This window comes from Chrysoperla carnea, chromosome 4, assembly GCF_905475395.1.
Source record: "Chrysoperla carnea chromosome 4, inChrCarn1.1, whole genome shotgun sequence".
Lineage (NCBI taxonomy): Eukaryota > Metazoa > Arthropoda > Insecta > Neuroptera > Chrysopidae > Chrysoperla > Chrysoperla carnea.
In genome coordinates, this window is record NC_058340.1 from 56006243 (window position 1) to 56022952 (window position 16710).

Below are 16710 nucleotides of genomic sequence, written 5' to 3' on the forward strand. Positions count from 1 at the left end.
TGTGACTGAAATACATATTTTGAAAAATATTTCATTGCTTAAGGGTGCATATATTATAATGAGTTTGTAAAATATTGAAGATAGAATTATCTCTATGAAAATTGGATTTTGAAAAATTTTTCTTAACTTATAAAGTGTTCTTAACCATGAAAATCTGCTCATCCGTAGAAGATCACCGCCTTTTGTCTAGTTGTTTCGTGTACAAAACCCTATAAACTTGTACTTAAAGCATAGCTAAGAACACTCGATCAAATTATCTTTCCAAAAAAATAAAAAAGATTCATTTGATTCATCCGTTTAAGAGCTACAATACCACAGCCAGACACACAGATTCACAGATAAAACGACATTAAACTTATACTTTAATAATTTTTTAGCCATAAACAAGTGAAAACAAACAATTGACTGAGTTAATTGTTGAAATACCATGTATAGACAGTGTTGATTGCTCTATCACATTATACATACATACATGTCACACACATATAACTGATATACCCATATAATATTACAATTTGCGCATAATATGCGCTTTCACGGGTAAACAAAGATGTTTACGAAAAAATGTTTCAAACAAAAGTTGTTTAGTTTTTTATAAGAAACATTTTTTGTACTTAAACTTTTGTTCTATCTCTAACGGCTTACAAGATGGGTCCTACGGACCCAAGACCTAAGCATGCTATAAAAATTTCAGCTTGGTATCTCTTTTCGTTTTTGAGTTAGCGTGATGACAGACGGACAGACAGACAGACAACCGGAAATGGACTAATTAGGTGATTTTATGAACACCTATACCAAAATTTTGTTCATAGCATCAATATTTTTAAGCGTTACAAACTTGGGACTAAACTTAGTATACCTTGATATATTTCATATACATGGTATAAAAACAGCGTAGGTGCTTTATAAATAAATCTGGCTACGTTCCGCGCTCTTTGCCAGTGATACCGTAATAATCTTGAAGAATTTCCAGTTTAAGGTAGTTCCTCCGCGACCGTCCAGTCAAAAAGTTTTGGACTAATACTATCATTCAGTGCATTAACTGTGCTATGACTATTATACATATACCATATATTATTTTCAAAAGACTGTAGTTCCTCACTACTGATTCTAGTATACATATAAGCACACACACTATGACATATGCCTTTAACATTAGTCTTCATATCTTTTCCACAAAAATCATCGCTAAAACGAGTTATTTATTTAAGTTTTTTATCGAAACTATATGGTAAATAATTTGAATTTTTATTTATATATTTTCTAAATATAGTATTCTACATTATATTAGTTTTTCATAGAGATGGTGGACGTCATTCATTGGTAAATAAATATAATATTTGTAAATTTGTGTATTTTTATACACTTCTCCCATGTACACGTACAAATTGCGTCACTTTTAATTGCTAATATCTCATGTATGGCATGGTAAATCATCTTCTAATTTTAACAGCAAGTGTATTATGAATTAAATATTTTATATTCTGAGTTTTGAGAAATTCTTGGAATATCACTTTCGTGTAGGTACTACCTTAATACAAATTGTAAAAACGTCTTTTAGGTTTAAAAATAAACGAATCTTGAGATTTTTTAAAGACAAAAATGCTGTTCAACAAGTAATTAATATTAAATGCTTGGTCTGATGAGGATATAAACATTTATATACTACCTCTATGTTAAAGGTTGTTCTATAAAGGTCGTTGGCATAAGTACAATAGGTTTTACAAAATTCAAAAAAATTTGTTGTGATTCATGAAAATTAATACTTATCGCACATTTTGTAGCGTGGCCAGAGCGTAAAAAGTGACTTTGAGTTCGTAAACTAGCAATATAGGTCAATTGAGTCATGCATCTTTTAAACCGCAACAAATAGAGAACCGCAAAAGTTTAAATGCAAATTTTGTAAAATCTACAAAATTTTGGTATAGGTGTTCATAAAATCACTTAATTAGTCCATTTCCGGTTGTCTGTCTGTCTGTTGTCTGTCTGTCCGTCTGTCATCACGATTACTCAAAAACGAAAAGAGATATCTAGCTGAAATTTTTATACCGTTCTGAGGACATAAAAAGTGAGATCAATTCATAAATGAGCAACATAGGTCAATTGGGTCTTGGGTCCGTAGAACCCCTTTCTTGTAAACCGTTAGAGATAGAACAAAAGTTTAAATACAAAAAATGTTCCTTATAAAAAACTAAACAACTTTTGTTTGAAACATTTTTTCGTAAACATCACTGTTTACCCGTGAGAGCGCAAATTGTATAGTATGTATTATATGGGTATATCAGTTATATGTGTGTGACATGTATGTATGTGTAATGTGACAGTGTAATCAACATTGTCTATACATGATATTTCAACAATTTACTCAGCCAATTGTTTTTTTTCACTTGTTTTTAAATTAATTTTTCATTTCTTTATTATAAGTAAAATTTCTAAATATTTGAGCATGTGTATGGAGGAAGCTTGAGTAATTAGTACTATATTTGTTTCTTTAATTATTTTTTAAATAAAGAAAACGATGCAAAGTTGATCCGTTGTATGTGCAGAAACAATTTTTGCAATTGATGATTTCCTCAAAAGCCAGTTTGAATAAATACATATATTTTTACAAGTGTGAAATTTATTTTACATTTAGAGGGGTTCGGTTGTATTAATGACAGTATCTTGTCTTTACCGTTTTTCTAATAAGATAAAAAGGGATTATTTCACTTGGAGGGTATTTCCAAACGAAAAATAGCCTTTTTTGGAATTTTTATGGAACTATACATCTGGAAAGTGTCTCCAAATTAACTTAAAGGGTTGAAAATCGATATATAGGCTGGGTTAGTGTTAAGAATGGGCCTCTTTGCAGCCCCCCGGTCCTCTTTTCTATTTAAAAAAATCATGTTTTTTCGTGGGTTTGGCTTAGACCCTCCAAATTGAATTACAGGGTTAAAAGTGGACAGTCAGTTGAGTAACTGTCAAGGTGATTCCTTTTGGGAGTATCATTATTCCTTTTTCCTCCCTACTCCTTGTCACACAAAGCCACATTTTGTTGACACCCTCCCCTTCCCTTAACGTGTAACGTAATTAATGGATGATCCCAATACATATATACGTATTTCTATTCAATTGCTGAAGTAATTTATAAAATTCAATCATGGTTTTAGACTTTTTTCATTGTTATCAGCTGATTTAAATTGCATTTTTAATTATATTTCAAAAGTGAATCTCTATTGAAACAATTGATTTACCTTGAAGGTAATTATTTTATTTGTATTTTTAATTAACTTTTCTTTTAACAATTTTTTTTTCATTTACCGAGTGTCAATTTTAAATTATAGTTGTGATAATTGAAAATAATGTAATGTTAATTTATTCTCTGCAGTTCAATTAAAGTAATGATTAACCAAAACCATAAAATTGACAAACGAATCGAAAAAATTTAAGTATTTCAGGATCCATATCTATGTAAATATCTTGCAGCGATAATTTCTAAAAGCTTTAATGAAAGACATAATACTTAAAAAGAAGAGTAATAAGTTCGTGAATTGATAAGAAAGAGTAGAAAATTTATCAACACTGGGTCTTAATTTATGTCCAGCTTTCACAACTTTACTTTGTATCTTTGTCGCATTGTAGGAATGTAAGATAAAAGGGTATTCCCCCAAAAATCTTATAGTACTTATATATACAAATTATTGTAAATAATTAATATCAACGTTTTGGGGAATTTGACGGTGATTCCCCAAAAACGTTGATAGTAATTATTTACAGTAATTTGTATGTATATAAGTACTATAAGATTTTTGGGGATTTTTACACAAATGGAAGAAAAAGGATTGCCAGAAATGCAAAATTGGTAAAAAATTCGGTAGAATTTGTGTGTGTTATCATTTTAAAATACATATGGAAATAGTTGGTTCCTTCTATCATATTTAGATATTTCTTCGTCTCTCATTCGACTCACCAATAATTTAACTGGTGAAGACTGATTTTAAAATTTAACGCATATTTGAATGAGTTTAAAGAAGATTGATGGCTATGATTCATTATATAAACATTTTTCTGTGGTGTTATGTTTAGTAAGAGATCGATCCCTCTGATTTGATGTAAATTAATTATTGTGTGCATTACACGTCTTGTTAATAAATGAGTGACTCACTTAAGTCATGGAATATAATCAATTCAGAGAAAGTAATAAAGAAAATTTACAATTCTTTTTTTGTTTGTTTTATTGAATTACATATTCACAATATATTATTAGATAATGAAGAATATAAACATCTTCTGGTTAAATTGTTATGGGTGGTGACTATGATTAGAGTTCGGAAATAGGGAGTATTCATGAAATTTTAAGGTTCAAATTTTTCTTCCGTAACTTTAATGACTGGACATTTCAAACTAAACCATTATTTTAGTAATTAATATTTTTTTAATTACTTAAAATTAATTAATAAAAGTACAAATTCAGTGAGGGCATTTAAAAATTTCTAAAACGGAAATTCAAATTTTTATACGGGCGTGACATCATAGTACGGGCTTGTCAAATTTGTTGACATACTGTATGATATTAATTACTTATATTTTATATGGTATTTCATTAAATTATACTATTCTACGACTTTTTATTAGAAAACTTAATAATAACGAGTGTAAATTCTGTGTTGTAAATTCATTTTTTAAAGTGTAAATTATACATTGAACTGTCACCAATTGACAGATCACGTACTTATACGTCATCAACAAAGAACGGCAAAAAACTGCGTTTAAATATCTTAAAATTATAATGTATTTTAAATATTTTTTTACACTTAAATACAGCATTTTAAGCAGTATTTATATTTTTTACTTTGTTATAACGGTGTAAACAATGAATTAAAAATATAAAAAAAATACATGAATATTCCCTATTAGGTGATTTTATGAACACCTATACCAAAATTTTGTTTATAGCATCAATATTTATAAGCGTTACAAACTTGGGACTAAACATAGTGTACCTTGATACATATTACATATATACATGGTATAAAAACGAACAAATAAATCTATTAGATAATTTTCAATAAGAGAATTATTTAATTGTAAAGATCATTATTTCATAATATACACAATATTCTATGATTAGATTAATAGTTCTTTATAGTCAAGTTTATAATAGTTAGTGAATATTATGACTGACCTCTTTTGTTAACAATAAATAAATTGTTCCAAGTAATCACTGCCTGCCTCTTTTTATTAATACCGGGACAGTATAATGTTTTCTAATCCAAATGTTAATTAATCAATCAAATACGATAAATACACTTATTTAAAGAATATTCGCTCCGAGCGTGAATTTCGTTTCCATGACAACGATACACTACTTTAATTATAGAATTAATGGATGCATATATAATTGTGTGGATTGCATTGAAAACTTACATTTAAAATTTAATATTCTTGTTTCACAAATTTAAATAAATAATTACGATAATTAACATTTGAAAAATAATATTTGTACAATTTGATTTCTTATTTTCACAATTTTTAATGCATTAAGTTTAATTAATTAGTGTTTTTCAATCATTTTAATTTGACAGTTTCTATATCATTAACATGTAAATAATTGCAAATTAGTCATAACAGCCCACTTTATCTCCAAAATTTTTCACTTAAAGCGCTGGCATCGATTTTATTATCCCCACCATGACTACGCACACAACGAATAGCCATAGTTGCATTTATTGTAAACAAATATGGATAGACCTGGAAGATGTTCAAATTCTGGATATGTTAGAAAGTTCTGAGATTCTATCTATGTATATACGTTAAAAAATTTGCAAATAAGGATAATTATACAATTAGTAGTGTATACCTTAACAATAAGAATTAAGCATAAATTTATTTACATGTTTTTCACTAGAAAGAAGCAAAAAAATTACACAGAAGTTGGGAGTCGAACCCAGGTCCTCTAAATATCCGATCTAACATGTAACCAACTCCGTCACTTCTGTTCTATGTAAGTGACTCAAATTATTTGTAACATCATCAATAATAAAAGCCCTCTAGCGAGGGCGCCTTCTTCCCCTGGTCTTGGTGTTACTGTATGGAGTTCATTGAGTAGTACGGATTGTCCACCTGCCATCTGAAAGTCTGGTCACATGACCCGCTCATCTCCACTTCTGCCTTTTGACACTCACAACTACATCCCTGATTTTTGTATACCCTGTATATATGTAATATATATCAAGGTATATTAAGTTTAGTCCCAAGTTTGAAACGCTTAAAAATATTGATATAAAATCACCTAATTAGTCCATTTCTGGTGGTCCGCTTGTCTATTTGCCCGTCTGTGAACACGATAACTTAAAAACGAAAATAGATATCAAGTTGAAATTTTTATAGCGTGCACGTCAGGACGTAAGAAGTGAGGCTAAGTTCGTAAATGAGTAACATAGGTCAATTGGGTCTTGTAGGACCCAGTTTGTAAACCGTTAGAGATAGAACACAAATTTAAATGTAAAATGTTCCTTGTAAAAAAATAAACAACTTTTGTTTGAAACATTTTTTCGTAAACGTCACTATTTATCCTTCAGGGCGCAAATTAGAACAAAATTTTGGTGTTCATTTTCGCCAAAACTTAGAAGATAGTGAGTTGAAAATTTTCTGGTAGCTTCAACTAAATGAATATTGTAAGCACTGATATTCAACACTGTCTATACTGCAGGGTATTTCCACAATTAACTAAGTCAATTGTTTGTTTTCACTTGTTTTAAACAGAATTCGAGTGGAACTTGTTCGCTCCATTGATCGTTGACATGTCCACAGTCTATTCATTTATTCAAGGATAAAGTTTGAGTGCCATAGAGAAGAACGGATGGGTTACATGTATCCATTTCCTCCAGATTTTTCAGACTCCAGTGGTATGTTCGACTTAAAAATGTAATTGGATGACCAATAGTAGCCTCACCCTTAGTAAGTTGTGGATATAACGTTAGATAACGCAAGGCGATTCCTCGATTTTTAGTATAAGAATTTTTTCACTAAGATGTTAACTAAGATTGGAAGATAAAAGAAATAACAATTACATAAAATCCTTGCTTGGCTATTATTAAGTCATAATAAAAATGATGTCCTTGTTGTATTGTTGTAATAATAATTAGAACATCCATCTATAAATATCATGACAAATAATATTTTACTTAAAAATTTAAATGTTTATTTAAAATTCAAAACAGCAAACTTCATAAAATCGTAATATACACAAAACACATTTCACATTACACACAACCAACAATCATAACTTATTGTACAAATTAACATAGCAGCAGTTGCCCTTGAAATTGATTTTTGTATGTGTTTGTAAGATTTTATAAAGTGTCCTCCTAGTCCAATTTAATTTTAAATCAAAGCTGTGTTCTTTTAAGTAAAAGTGTGCCCAGCCAAAACCGAACCTGGTTTAAAGTTATCTTCTTTCGTTTGCTCAAATGACAAAAGTGAATTGGATTACAATTATATTTGGATTACATTAAACTTATTCAAAGGAATGCAGGTCAAGAATATATTCTTTACACTTAGTCCGCGGAATAGCACCCCTTACGTTAAATGATCAATATTAGGGTACATAGCGTACCTGGCGTAACTAGGGTACATAGCTCTGGTGGCAAGTATTTAAGTTACGCCTTATATATATCGGGATCGGCTCTAACGATTTTAAGAGTCAAGGCAAAATTGTACATTTAAGTATCAAATTAAAGTATTGATTGCTCTCTACGTTTCCGAGCAAAATATATTTATAAGGAACTCATTACTCTTCTAAATGATACTGGGTTATTTTGCATAAGGAACTGATTAATCTATAAAATAAAAATTTTGGAGATAATAAATAAAGTAAATAATACAGAGTAAAACAAACAAAATAGGATTGAAATTGTAGTTATTATTTATATATTCGCTGTTCAAGTACTATTTTGGCAAATTTTGATCAACCAAGTATGGTATTGAATCGAATTTTTTAATTTGATGACGTCATCAGAATCTAAAAAAATTTAATTTTGCTATATCACATTCAAATTTTATCCAATTTTGATAAACCAAGTATGTAATCCTACTAAATTTGGGCCATTACTTTTCAAATTTGTTATCAAAATTACCCTAGCTCTAATAGATTTCAAGAATGTGGTGTTCTGCTCCCGGAATTAAGCAAATAAGTGATAGCTAGCGAAAAACTGACATCACAGCTGAGAAGAATGATCCAAAATTAGTGGGTTTCAAAAAAAATTCCAATAAGATCGGATCAAATTTGCCTTTGTTATCAAAAAAAAATCGAATTTTTTAACTTTATGACGTCATCAGAATAAAAAAAAATTAATTTTGCTATATCACATCCAAATTTTATCCAATTTTGATAAACCAAGTACGTAATCCAACTAAATTTGGGCCATACTTTTCAAATTTTTGATTAATTTAATATTAAAAGTTATTTTGGAGTTCATAGAATTCTCTATTGTACGAGACAAATTATGATTTTTATAATATTATAAATTAATGAGCGCCTTAACATGATTCCTTACAAACTTTTTGTTTTACGTATAAAAAATACTTTTTCTCTTGAGCCTCAATTTCTGTTGCTCGGTTTAAAAAAATATTCTGCAACTTTTTACAATAGTTCTTTTCGATATCTCTAACCATCTCTGACGCTAGGCAAGATATTATGAATCGCCCCTATTTTTGAATTTGTCGTAGACTGAATTTAAAGTTCTGATTTTGATAAAGTATCTTAAAAAATATGAACCACCAGTCTGTGTAACTGTGCAAAATTTCAAATCGATATTCCTTTAAATAACAAAAAGTGTACAAAAATTTGTGACAAATGTACGTTTTTGGTTTCATAATAAAAATTCGAAGCCCAGTGTTACTCCACAGGTTATTATTTTCACTTTTTTTACGGTCGTATTTTGTAAGTACAATATCATAATGAATTGGAGTAAGATGGTGACATTCTGTAAAAATAACCGTGTTATTACACAAGTGTATTTCATTTATATTTCAACTAATTTGTAGAAATAGAAAATCTAAATAATAAGAGTTATCGTAAATGTTTATTTATGTTATTAGTCAAAAGCATTTGCCACATTTTTTGTTTATTGCATTGCGGTTTAAAATTTCTTGTTTGCGAATATTTTTGTATTAATAGATTTCACTTAATTTCACAAATAAGGTCTTAAATACCCAGATACCACGAAATTTTTGTGCATATTCAGATTATTAAATTGTTAATTTTAATTTTACATTTCACTTAAAAGGTAAAAATAAGGTACAGAAAGTTTGTAAAACATTAATGTAGTAATTTTTATGGTTTATTATGAAGATACCTTTTGTCCGCAAATGAAGACAAGAGGAAAATATTTATATTAGCTTAATTTTACAATATCCTTTAAAGATTTAATAAATAATGGTACTGTTTTTTTCTTGAAAATAATTTATATTTTTTGATAATTTTTAATCAAAAACCGGTGTATTATAAATCGTAATGTTATTTTCTCGACAAGTAATTTAACGATGCTCATTCATCAACCTATTTTCCTATGTTCGTTCATAGCCAATAGTCTACAGTACAGAGGGGGGTTTGACTTCGTGAACACACTCACACGAAACTTCGTGAGTGGCTTCATTTCAGTGTAACCTACAGCATTTTTATTTACGAAAACTTTGAAAATTCTGGCGTTAGCATAATAAAACATATAGTCGTTAAACTGACCTGTTAACGACGTAGATCTGAGAAAACGGCTCATGAAATATGTAGGCCAGTATGTAAATTTCATTTATTTTTTTTATGAATATAACAAGAGAAAATAATAGTGGGTTACAAAAATATTGGACCGTTTGGTGTGACCTCCACCCCCCAAGATATCGGAAAAACGGGGGTATGAAAATTTATGAACAACCGGCTAATTTTTACACAATTGTTTAAAAAAATTTGCGTAGCCGGGATTTTTTTTCAGAAAACCCGGAAACTTTTCAATTACTTGGAAAGCTTAAAATAGATGTATATTCATAGAAAACAATATTCAAATACGTAACAAAATAATTGAATAACAAATTAAATTTACAAAATTTAAAAAAAAACTCCGATAAATGTTTTGGGCACGGAACCCTAAACTCACACTTGAAAGATAGCTTAGAACACTCAAAAAAATCAAAATCGGTTCATCCTTTTTGGAGCTATGATGCCAGAGATACACCAACAGACAGACAGACACACATAGCGATCAAACTTATAACACCTCCCTATTTGATTGGGGGGTTATAAACTGCAAAAATAATTTTTTTCAACACTCAGTCAACCAAGTTGAGTGCGATCGCCTTTGCCGCACATTAACGATGAACTTTGTTGTACGTCGATCGGTGTAACTAACTGCTATTTTCTTTTTTTTTTGTATTTTGACGATTTTTTGATAATTTTTTTTTTCTTTACAGAAAGTGTAAAGTCGTTATTGGGAAAACATGTTAAAATATTGCTCAAAAATGTTGTCCGACTTGAAACAAAAGGTGATAAAACTGAAAATAGAGTTTTGGTAAGTTATTAATTATTTTTATGCGTAGATATAGAGTGGGACATAAAAATAAAGTGGTTTTTGATCGATAAGTACTCGACCTTTAGAAAACGGAAGGGTTGGCTGTTTGTTGTAATACAGCATTTATTTTACTCATAGCATTTATTTTTCAGTTATCATCTCGGAGTTTTCATCATAATGGACGCTAGATTAACGCATATTTCACGTATGATTATTTAGTTTCCAGTGACAAGATAGAGACTTTGAGTTTCGTCAGATATTCAACATCAATCGGAATACATAACTCTGTACCCGACCGAGACACAATCTTACATCGAAATGGCCTTCGAACAGAAAGCTCAATAATGATAAAAGCTTTTCTCATTATTGAGCCAATTATTATAAAATTAACGTGAGATTGTATTCGATTGTATTGAATTTCCGGTGGAACTAACACTGTATCAAGGTCACTGACTATCCACTTCGAACTAAACAATCATATTCGATTATTCGTTATTCTGGTGTTCATGAAGATGACAATTGGAAAAAGGAATATGTTTTGAGTTAAAAAATGTATTACAATAAACCTCGAGAATATTCCCCATTCAAAAATTACTTTATTTTTATGTCCCACCCTATATTTGATACTCGTATTATTAAAAAAACGAAATTATCTTTTAAAATTAATCTAGCAATTTTACTCCGGACTTTTTATAATTTTTGGAAGGAAAACAATAATACAATATTAATCACATTTTCATGATTAAGCTATTGGTATAGATTGTTTGGTTTTGGATTTCCGGTAATGGCAGAAGAGTCACTTCCTTATTTAAACATTATGTTATAAGTTCAATTTCTAAGAAAAAATGACTAGGACCGACTTGATTTCAATGTAAAATCTCAAATTCATTTTTATTATCAGTTACAGCTAATTTGGAGGATTAATGTATGAGTACAGAATGTTCATGCAAAAAAAATTTGTATTATTAATATGCATATTTATTTTTAAATTTAAAAAATGTATAAATCAGTGGTGGTTTATCCACTTAGTAAGAGTAGCAAATGCTACAGGTCCCGTACAAGGACCTACCTCCTTCCCCTCCCGAAAAAAGAAAGAAAAAAGAGAAAGTAGATAGATTTAGGTAAAGCAGGTAGATTTACGAAGACGATCCGCGCTGGCTTAATACAGCACTGGCATAAATAACTGGTATCAGATTTGATAAAATATTACGGATTGTTTTTGCTATTTTTCCCAATACCTATCTTGTTACTGAAATAATCGATCACTTCTACTACTTTTCGAGCCAAGCCAATTCCTTCTAATCGCTTAATTTAATGTCGTAGTGTTTGGCCTTTTTAAAATGCGTCGGTCGTGATATTTTTAAAAACATTAACAGAGATTTTGAATTATTGAGGAGTTTAGCTAAAATGAAATGTAACATTAACAGATATACAGAATGTATCATAAATCACGCCACGTTTCTGCGGTATGAGTTCCTTATGTTAAAATAAGTCGAAAATAAATAATTTTAAATTTTAATTTGAGCCTTCTCAAATAATACAAAAAAATATGAAGTGAAATTCTGTTTTAGAAATCCAGCACCCAATTGCCACGCCTTATTTTTGAAAAATATATAACTCGGTGGTAGTATTTTGCTTCTTATAACAATTTTCCCAATATTAATCGAGAAATTTGCAAAATTAAAAACGATAATTAACGAAACGTTAATGTTACCTAGGATCGAAATACTTCTAGATTGTTTTTGACATACTTTGATTTATCGAATTCATTCCTAAGAGATGAAGCGTGGCTTATGATACCCTGTATATAAGAAACTTAAAAAATAAGAGTATCGATTACTTTTATGCCATCTTGTATGAATGGACAAGGCATAATTTATAAATCTTCTTTTTTTTTTTTTAAACTGAATCATTTGTTTGAAGTCTGTTAAATAAATATTCGTACATTTTTTTTGAATGATACATATTTTGTGTCAACATTTCATATTGATAAGTATATTGGTTTTTCCGTTTATTTTTGTAATGTTTCCGTTGTTAAAATACTCAATATCAATTGCTTTTGCAAGTAAAATTCATTTGAATTTATTTATTTTTTTATTTTTGTTTACCGCAATAAAAAAAATACAATGACTCTATTCATTAAATATACGAGATGCTAAAAAGAATAAATTCAGCTAACAACTGATTAGGATACCAGCATAATATTCGTCCGCTTCGCTGCACAATTTCTATTTTAAAAGTAAAGACCACTGCGTTATAGCCTTCAACTCCTCTTTTAAAATAAAAATTTTTCGGCGAAGTGACCAGAACTGCCAGTATCTTTATAAATAATAGTCTATGTTTTATTCTAATGTATGAGCTATATTATTGTAAAATTTCATTCAAATCGATTCAGTAGTTTTCGAAATCGTCCAGCGAAGTGGGCGAGCAACTGCTATCTTTATAAATTATGGCCTATGTGTTATTCTGATGTATGAGCTATATTATTGTAGAGTTTCATTCAAATCCATTCAGTAGTTTTCGAAATCGCCCAGCGAAGCTAGCGGATAGCTACTATCTTTATAAATTACACCCTCGTGGTATTCTGATGTATGAGCTATATTATTGTAAAGTTTCATTGGAATTCATTCAGTAGTTTTTGCGTGAAAGCTTAACAAACAAACTCACTTTTGCATTTATATCAAATTTATGACCCCTATCAATAGACATAGGGGTCAAAAATTTCCTGTATGAATATCCTGGATATAAATCTTGAAGGGAATTTCTTTCTCAATTTTTTTAAATTTAAGTTGTTTTTATTATTCTTAAATAATTTTGTAGTGTAAAGTGTTATAATGTTTTCTATATTTTTCTTGTTTATTTCAGGTATTTTCCCCATGCCGTTTGTTTTTACTCACTGCCAAAGTGCCAACTCGGGTAAGCAGCAATATTCATTTATCGCTAGATATATTTTTTATAAAATCTTATAATTTTTAATTTCGGAACCGAACGTTATAAAACATCTGATGAAGAAAATTTGTATAGAAAAATCAAGGTTTCTTATGATAAAAATTGTTCTTCATATAAGATTTTGGTCAATCTTTCAGAAATTATACGTTTTTAATTATTTTCTACTTTTTAGTTCAGCTACAAAAGAGTGTTTTTTAGTTTCTTACACTATTATTCATTAATATTATGTAATGTTATCTGCCCACCCGAATATATTATAAAATCATTAATCCTGAAGATCCTGATCAGGGTAATCGGACAAACTTATTAAATTATGGTATTTTTATCTGTTCTTGATAAGTGTGCGAAGTTTCAATTCAATCCGACGTTTTGAAATGATATGATTTAGTCCTAAAACATAAAATTTAGCAACTTTCAACCCTTATAACAAATCTATTTAAATTTTTGGATCTATATACATTTTTATTTCCAGATTGATTGCCACTTCCACTACCTGGAAATACAAGCGATAGAAAGTAAACGTGGAAATCAACTAAGTATAGTTGTTGGTGAAAAAGTATACTCATTTTTAACGGGTGACGATTCCATGAAAAGTCATGAAGTCGATAGTATGGTTGCAGCATTGGCAACAGCTATTCGTAACATTTTTCCTACTGTACCCCTCCAGTATATTATTAGAAAGGTAATTTGTTCTTCAAAAATTCATTCATTATATTATTCTCATAAATTGTTCCCATTTCTTTTCAGGTTGATATTATACCAAGTTCAAGATTACAATTTTTACAAGATGATTCAGTTACTCCAGGACGGCCTAATTCGGGGCCTTGTGGTGGTTTTTCTACACAGTATGCATGCATGTGTGATTTTCATTCGTTACCGTATCGTGAAGAAGTTGCTTGGGATGTAGATACTATTTATAATGCTCACGATTCTAGAGAAATATGTTTAAAAGACTTCGATCATTTGGATCAAAAGTAAGTATTGAGGAATTTATTTTAATTTTTAGGAATCAGCTAAACACTGGAAACAATTTTTTTACTTTTTTCTGCAGTATTAGTTGGTTTTTCAACAAATAATAATGAGGTAGGAGGATTATTGGGAATATTGAACCCCTTTGTGTAACTTTCTAATATTTTACGGATTTTTAAAATAAATCATAGGTATTCCTAGAGATTTTTATTTTTCATTACAATTTCAATGCAAGCTTTTTAATTAATCTCCTACTAGATTTAATTTAACTTAGCGGGAACTGCGAAAAAAATTTATGCTTCATAAAATTGAAGTAAAGTTGACATTTTTTCTGTCAGGAAAACGGATATTAATGGCCGAAATCTTTCGTAGTTTATACTTGGATAACCCACAGGGAAAAGTTTCTGCTACTTCCAAATAATAAAAGAAGAAACTCGAATGCTTAAGTCATGAAAAAGTTGATTTCAAGACGACTGGATTTTGCATATTAATTTCGTGCTTGATTCGTTTAGTTTTATAGTTAAAAAATATAGTTTTATTTTGCCAAGCAGAAATTCGGTTACTTTACTAGTGCAAATCCATCGTTAATTAACGCAACCACTCTCAGATGTCAGGCGTTTTTCATCCCTTCCTAATTTCAATAAGGAAAGAAATATCCGAAATTCAGTCATTTTAAAATAAACTCTCGAAAACTTTTCCAGCACTCGTACCATAACTTATTTAATTTTGATCGGCTAACAAATGATTTAATCAGCATTTTTTTATTTACAGAGATTTAGTGCCGATAATTAGCGCATTAGAATATAATACATGGTTTACAAGTTTACGCGTTGCTAGTCGTGTATTAGGTCCAGCAACATTACCAGTTAGATTAAGTCATGAGGCTGCTGAACGTATTTTACATATAATGCGTAAATCATTAAGTATTGAAGAATTACACTTAGATAATCTGGGATTAAAAGCAGATTTTGCACATAAATTATCATTATCGTTAATTGCCAATCAAGCAACGCCGCTTCATACAATTGATTTATCTAATAATATGATTGAAGATAAAGGTAAGGCATAAGTGTTTTGATTTGGTTTTACTATATGTCTGTTGTTTAATGCGTCCATAATGAGTTTGTTTTAACTTTAAATAACTGGAGGAAATCCTTTGCGTTCTTTGATTATCGCAAAATTTGAATAAAATTAATAAACCTCAATCTGTCAGAATAAAATATCGGATTGAAATATATTATATGCAAACTAATACACTACAAAAGTTAACCAAAACGAAATTGAGTACGTTGACTAGTTAATAGAGGGATAATTTAACCTTCAAGAAAAAAACTAGCTAACGAAATAATCATCTTATGCCATATATATTCATTTGACTCACTCATTTGTATGTCGTAGTCAACTAATTTAATTATCCATTTAATTAATAGCCTAGCCTTTTTACTAAACTAGCAGCCTAGAGGGTATACAGCCATTCAATCAGCCAGCTAAGCAAATGACTTAGATTGATAACGTTTAACTTCTTGTTTAGCCTTAGTCATTTAAATTTAGTTCCATTTTCTGCCACTTGACGATGAAACCCACACACTGTGTGATAACTGGATTTAATGACAAGAGTTGCAGTACTCAGATACAAACTAGTGCGGCGAAATTCCATGTCTAATTTCTTTGAGAGACACTGTGGCAAGTCTCTCACCTTTCGGGGGCAAGGGATTCAAAAAATGTAGTTGCAAGTCTGCTTTGAATCTGTCGCAATAATAAATGTGCTTCTTTTAAAAACAAATTTTTTTATTTTTTTGCGGATTCAAATGCCATGGAACCCTATTACCCTATTTTATAAATGGCCTAAGCATCAATCAGCCCCTTCATTAAATGTTGTATTAGACGATACGGCTGGAAATCGTTCAGGGTGCTAATTGAACGGTGCCGTTGAGTAAAAAGGCTAGACAGTTAATTGAATGGCTAATTAAGCTAGTTGGCTGCGACATACACATATTCAGAAGTTCTTAGTTTATTAATATAGGCTTTGTGCAAAATATAAACTATAGAAATTTGAACATGTCCAAAGCGCGAATTTTTATAATTTAAAACAAAATTTGTAAATTACTGTAAATATTTTATGTTAGTGGAGCTTTCAAAAATTATCGCTTAAGCGTTTTTATTAAGAGACACGAGTAATACATTATTACTCTTTTATCTGAGTAATTATACGGAGTGTGTCAAAACTACCGTGTTAGAAAAGCAGAATGCT

The 16710-nt window shown here is 29.8% G+C and overlaps 1 protein-coding gene across 1 annotated transcript in view; it reads left to right on the forward strand.

The window, feature by feature from the left end:
- The window catches only part of LOC123297763 (F-actin-uncapping protein LRRC16A), a 30786-nt gene that overhangs the window by 1960 nt on the left and 12116 nt on the right, over window positions 1–16710 (forward strand). The window contains exons 2-6 of the mRNA XM_044879535.1: window positions 10444–10541; window positions 13407–13457; window positions 13963–14172; window positions 14238–14464; window positions 15231–15517. Of these exons, the coding sequence (XP_044735470.1) occupies window positions 10444–10541; window positions 13407–13457; window positions 13963–14172; window positions 14238–14464; window positions 15231–15517 (873 nt within the window). The remainder of the gene's footprint in view (window positions 1–10443; window positions 10542–13406; window positions 13458–13962; window positions 14173–14237; window positions 14465–15230; window positions 15518–16710) is intronic.